Raw genomic sequence first — 6,281 nt, 5'->3', positions numbered from 1 at the left:
TTAGGTTAGGTTAGGTTAGGTTAGGTTAGGTTAGGTTAGGTTAGGTTAGGTTAGGTTAGGTTTTTTTTTTTTTTTTTTTTTTTTTAAATCATAGATTGCTCTATTTACCTCTGACGTGGAGATCAGAGTCTTTGGTATTACGTTTTAATTATTTTTAAATGAAATAAAATCTAAGATTTTATTTCCATTTATATATTTAATATTTTATGTTTAATATTTATTTTATATATTATTTCTATTGTTGGTCTTTTTACTTCATGTTATTATAACATGAAGTAAAGAGCCTTTGCTTGTAAAAAGAAGGTACATATATAATTATTGTGATATTTTATTTTATATATTTGTTAAGGTACTGGCCACAATAACAGTATTGTGGCTAATTTATAGTATATTTATTTTGTTTATATTTATTATTTGTATTTTTATTTTATATATGTGCTATATGTTTTATAGCACATATATAAATAACTTGATTATTTGTTTTGTCTTATTATTTTTTCTGCTATGTATTTACAAAATTTTAAAAATATATCTCTTTTGTCTTTATTCTCCAAAAATTTATTTATTGTTCCTAGTGTAATATTGTCATCTAAAAGTATTTCGGTTTCAAAGCGTATTTTTGCGAATCTCGGGCAATCCAGCAGCAAATGAAGTATATCTTCATTCACCTCTGGATCGCACTGGCACGATGGACTCGCCTTGCACTTGAATTTGTGCAAGTAGTATGCGAATCCACCGTGTCCCGATAGAACTTGTGTTGTGGTCGAGTCCAGTTTTATCGTCCGTATGATTTTGTAGGCGTTCCTGACGTCTGGCAGAAAAGCTTTTGTTGTGTTGGCGGTGTCGCCTTCACTATATCTCTTCTGCCAGACGTCAAGGGTAGCTTGTCTGATTTGTCTTTTAACATACGAAACGGGGCAGGCGTCGTAATCCGCTTTGCTCTTTTTGTGGAGAGCTGCCTGTTTGGCCAGCTCGTCAGCGCGTTCGTTGCCCTCGATGCCCACGTGAGCTTTTATCCAATACAGTCGTATTTCCTTGCCTTGTTGGCGGAGGTTTGCTATTTGCTTCCTTATTGCAAAGGCCAAGGGGTGAAATGACCTGTGGTTTCTCAGCAAGTCCAGTGACGACCTGGAGTCGCTGAGAATGCACACCTCATCGTCCTTCCCCTTGGAGAATTTTTCAATTGCCCTTCGGAGAGCAAATAACTCCGCTTGAAACACGGTACAGTAAGGCTCGAGTCTCAGCTTCATGGAAGCCGTCTCCTTTCCATCTTTCCATATTGAAATGGCCGCTCCGACTTTGTCCTCAATCTTACTCCCGTCGGTAAAAATGAGAGTGCCTTGCAGGTTGTGTGCCTCGACGGTTTCAGGTTGAAGATCTTCAAGGTTGGAATAATCGACGGCAATGGTTTCCGCTGGATGCTCGGCCTCCAGGAAGCTGATTCTTTCCTCTAATTTCCTGTCTTCAGGTAGGCATCGAAGGGGACGACCGCGCTTCGCTTCGTACAGTTGAGCGTGCTCAGAGATTCGCAAGTCCAAAGGAATCAGTCCGGCCAGAACTAGCGCCGCGTGCAGTGATACCGTCCTATAGGACTTGCAAATCTTTTGAGCGAAGCCTCGTTGTATTGTGTTAAGTTGCTTTTGGACAGTTATCTTCTCGGCAGCTTTGGCCCAAACGCTAGCAGCATACATAACAATTGGCTCGATGACGGCCACGTAAATCGTTCTTATGACTTCCGGGTTTAATCCCCACGTAGTCCTGGCCGTTCGGGCCAATTGTTTGTAAATATTTAAAGCTTTGACTGCAGTGTTTGCTACGTGTTTATTAAAGGTTAGTTTCTCGTCTATTGTTAGGCCTAGTATTTTGATTTCTTTAGTGAGTAAGATTTCTGTGCCGTTCATCTTTAAATTTGGTGTTTGGTATTTAAGTTTCTTCGTCAGGATCATGGCATGGGTTTTTTGCGCTGCAAATTTTAATTTGTTTTCTGCACCCCAAGCGTTTATAAGGTCCAAGGTTTCGTTTGCCTTATTTTGGATGCACTGCGAGTCCTTCCCGGAAAACACAAGAACGACGTCGTCCGCGAAGGCCTGGCAGTATACCCCTTTTTTGTCCAGATCATTGAGTAGAGGGTTCAACAGGAGGTTCCAAAAGATGGGTCCCCCTATCGAACCCTGCACGCAGCCCTTTGTTGTCGGTTTTATAACCGTTTTGCCCGCGTAGGTCACTTGGACCTGCCTGTTTTCGAAATAACTGTTTATCAGGCGTTTTAAGTTTTTGGGGCAGTTCATTTTATGAAGCTGATCCTTAATGGCCGGCCACCAGGCGCTGTCAAAGGCGCCCTCTATGTCTAGTGAAACCAGGGTAACAATGTTCTTGTTGTTTATCTGTTCCCTTATATGGTTCACCAGATCACAGAGAGCGTCCTCCGTGCTGCGCTGGGGGACGAAGCCATATTGCCTGGTGTTTAATTTTGGCAAGATGTGATATTTTAGCCTACTTATAAGCATCTTTTCCAGTATTTTGCCGAAGATTGACAAGAGCCCTATTGGTCTGTAAGATTTGGGATGGTTGTAGTCTGTTTTGCCCGGCTTTCTTAATACGACAATCGTGGCCACCTTCCAAAGACTCGGGAACAGAGACAACTCCAAACATTTATTCGCTATACTCAGGAAAAGCCCCGGGTCGTGGTTTATGGCGGCGGTGCAGATATCTGCCGTGAGCCCGTCCGAACCCGGAGCCTTTTTTGGGTTGAAGCTATTTACTGCGTGCTGTAGTTCAGTTTCGGTAAAGTAAGGATCGTCTATGCCCCCGTCGTTTTGGATGGATGTGCGCCCTCTGATTTCGGTGTGTTTCGGGGTGTCTTCCAGGACGTTGTCATCGGGGAAGAAGGTCGATGTTATGTATTCGGCAGAGTCTGCGGGACTGAGTGCGACTCCGTCTTTAACCATGGGCTTGTCGTCCGTTCTCCTTTGTGTAGATCTTATAACTCTATACACTCCGTCCCACAGACTCTCCCGATCCTGTTTGGTGCAGAACTGCTTCCAGCTGGTGGTTTGTGCGTGCTTTGCTTCCTCTTCGTATATTTGTTTTGTTTCTACGTAATCTTTTACAACATGTGCACGACGGGAGGGAGCAGCGCATCTGATTCTCCTTTTTTTTGTAGTTACTTCTCTTTTCAGGAGTTCAAGTTTAGCAGTCCACCATGGTAACTTAAAATGGTCTTTAGGTTTTAGTTTTGGGATGGACCTATTGCATGCATTTATGACATTTTCTACGTATTTACCAACTAATTCGTCTAAGTCCTTTTTATTTAATATTTGTCTCACTTTGGTCTTATCTATGTCTGTCTCTTTTAATTGTTTATCGAGTTCTTTCTTAAAGATGGTCCATTTCGCTTTATTGGTAAAGTATTGTCTTGTAGTTAAAGTTTTGTTGTGTGTAGTTGGTTTTTCTAATTGTAAATTGAATTTAATTGTATTGTGGTCAGAGCTCGTGAAGCCCTGATCCACTGTCCAACCGTCGACTTTACCCAGAAGGTCGACACTGCACGTTGTAATGTCGACCCTGCTGCTATATATTTTGTTGTTCCTGACAGTTAAGAATGTGGGCTCGCTCCCGTCGTTCAATATTTGCAGGTCAAGCTCGTCTAAGAAAGAAGCCAGCTCTGCTCCCCTATGGTTCTCTTCCGAGCTACCCCACCAGGTGCTCCAGGCGTTGACGTCTCCGCCAAAGATAATGTTACTTGACCCTTTTTTGGTGATTATCTTGCGTAAGTGCTCCAAGTAAGGTTCGAGGGGTTGGTCTTCTTCGAGGTAGGCCGATATAAGGTTAACTACACGATCTTTGGTCTTGATGGCAACGTAGGCGATGTTTTCTGTCGTCAGGAATGGGTCTTCGTGGATTTCCCAGTTCTGGTTATGCACCAAGATCGCTGCCTTTACCGGCTTACCTCGATCTTTTGTTTTTTGAATAACTCTAGTTCCTGAATACTGGCCCACTATCCCCTCGGCCCCCACATAGGGTTCTTGTATTAGGGAGACGTCAACCCCACTGTCTCTGGCTCCTTTCAGCAGCTCCTGGGTAGCTAGCTTCTTCCTTTGCAGGTTCGCCTGTATTACCGTTATCCCATTGACCACTTTAGCAGTATGAGACACTAGAGCGAGCTATAGTGTCCCATTTTTTCCTGATGGGGCACTCTAGATCGAATGCGCTGTGTTCCGTCCTCTCCAGCTTCGCTATGTGGCAGTTTCTGCAACAGGCCACGTCGCCGACGGTCCACGAGGGGCAGGACGAACGGAGGTGCGGCCCAGCACAGTGACTGCACCTGTCCTCTGCTTCTTTGCACAGGCGGCGGCTGTGGCCGAAGCCGAGGCACCGCGTGCACTGGACCAGAGGAGACTGGTCGAGGACGAAGCACCGCTGGAGGTCTATGTGCACCCTTCCCTGACTTGTCAATCTCTGCCATACTTTGGGTGATACTTGCATCACCATGTGACACTCGTGGGGATTCCTGGCAGGCCTGCGGTATTTCGGGACTACCCGGTACTCGCTATCGGGAATGCCCACGAGCGCATCTGCATTCTGGGTTTTTATTGAGGCTACCACCTCGTCGTCGGTGTTGTACGACAGCATGTTCTTGATGACGATAAGAGGGTCCTTGTTTTTAGCCTCGTTAATCTGTAGGCAGTCATCCACTTTCAGCTTGTCGGTCAAGCGGGTTAGTGAGTCTTTGGATTCGCAGCTTATTACTACCTTTTGGTTTCTGGCTTTGCGGATCCTTTCCACCCTGACTCCACTAGCTCTCGCGTCTGCGGCACCTCGGATTCTCTTGAGTACATCGTCGCTCGTGTCTTTCTCGTCCTTCGAGGATACGATAATCGAGTGATTTGGGTTAGGTATTGACTTAGGCTTCGGGCCCGCTGCAACCTCGGCGTATGTCACACTTCTCCTACTCTCTTCGACAACAGCCGCTAGCTGGCTGCTGGCTTCATTGAGCCGTTTGGTAATTTCCACGGCCTGAGGGAGCGGCTGCTGTTGACTGGTCTTGGAGAGTGCATCCAGTACGTCGAAGTTCACGATCTGACGCAGTGATTTTACCTCGCTTAGCACCTCCGCGATAGGGGCTCTTATGTCCACTGCTTTGACGCCCTCCACGAGCTCTTCCAGTCGTGCGGTCTGCTGTTTTTCTAGGCTCAATGCCTGAGACGTCGCCTGGGAGCGGGCCCGCTCCAGCTGCAACTGCAGAGTCTGTCGGGACTCACTGAGCCGCAGAACTATTTCATATAGTCCTGCGAGGTTCTCCAGAACCTTCTCCTTGATGGAGGTTTTTAGATTCCCCGACTGTTCCATTTGTTCCTTCGCTTCCTGAAGAAGGCGGTTCGCTGCAGCTGGAAGGGTCGAAAGAGCGGCCTGTGTAGGCTCGCCAGACGACGCCCTACTAGACACACTCGGGGTCGGTGACGACTGGCTGGAGGTCTTTGATGCGGGGGCTTCGCCACCTGAAGGCTTGGGGGCTTCGCTGCCCGAAGGCTTAGGGTCTTCGGCGCTAACCGAGCGAAGAAGCACTTTCCTTCCTAAGGGCACGGTTTTCTTTGATTTTGCGCCTGGCGCGTTGCCCGACATGGCGTCTGAGATATAGAATCAGATTTAATGTGAGTTTTTAGTGATTCCTAAGTCGGTGTTTTAGTGTAGAGAGCCGTGAGTAAATAAAATGGGCCCTCTGTACTGCCAGACACAGGACTGCAAAATCAGAATTTCGAATTTCCCAGTCCCAAATTCCGCGGCTCTCACGTCGGTACTGCTGGTTACCACCTCAGTAACTAAGATAGGGTGGGTGGGGGGCCTTTTTTCCGCGTTTTCCGCGCGAAAATTGTCGGAAAAGCGGTCAGGCGCACGGTCCTCACGCGCGGGCACCGTCCGAGTCGGAAAAGACCGGAAAACTACGAAAATTTGGGGTATAAATTTTGCCGAAAAATTTTGTAAGTGAAAATTTTTTGAAAATTTTAATTTTGGATTTTCTTTCGCAGGACGCTGGGGCCGGTGGAAAGCAACGCCCTGAGAGATTTTCACGTGAAAATTCGAAGAACCGGGACAACGACGCAGGATTTATGCAGTTTCTTTAAGCAAATCAGAATTGACTATGAATTTTGTATGAGAAATTCCACTTAGCTATATCAGCTCGGTACAGATGTCTATGCTGTGATCGGCGCACGATTTTCCGCGTTTTCCGCGCGAAAATTGTCGGAAAAGCGGTCAGGCGCACGGTCCTCACGCGCGGGCAC

General features: G+C 46.3%; 1 protein-coding gene across 1 annotated transcript; it reads right to left on the bottom strand.

Annotated features, from left to right (window-relative positions):
- Window positions 1–473: 473 nt before the first annotated feature.
- LOC117986919 (uncharacterized) lies at window positions 474–5,622 on the bottom strand. Its single transcript, XM_034973878.2, has 2 exons — window positions 4,153–5,622; window positions 474–4,109 (listed from the first exon to the last, which is right to left on the bottom strand). Exons 1-2 carry the CDS (start codon window positions 5,620–5,622, stop codon window positions 474–476), a joined length of 5,106 nt encoding a protein of 1,701 aa, XP_034829769.2.
- Between the last annotated feature and the right edge of the window lie 659 nt (window positions 5,623–6,281).

Source organism: Maniola hyperantus, chromosome 12 (genome assembly GCF_902806685.2).
Source record: "Maniola hyperantus chromosome 12, iAphHyp1.2, whole genome shotgun sequence".
NCBI lineage: Eukaryota > Metazoa > Arthropoda > Insecta > Lepidoptera > Nymphalidae > Maniola > Maniola hyperantus.
This window is presented reverse-complemented; position numbering and strand designations above follow the sequence as displayed.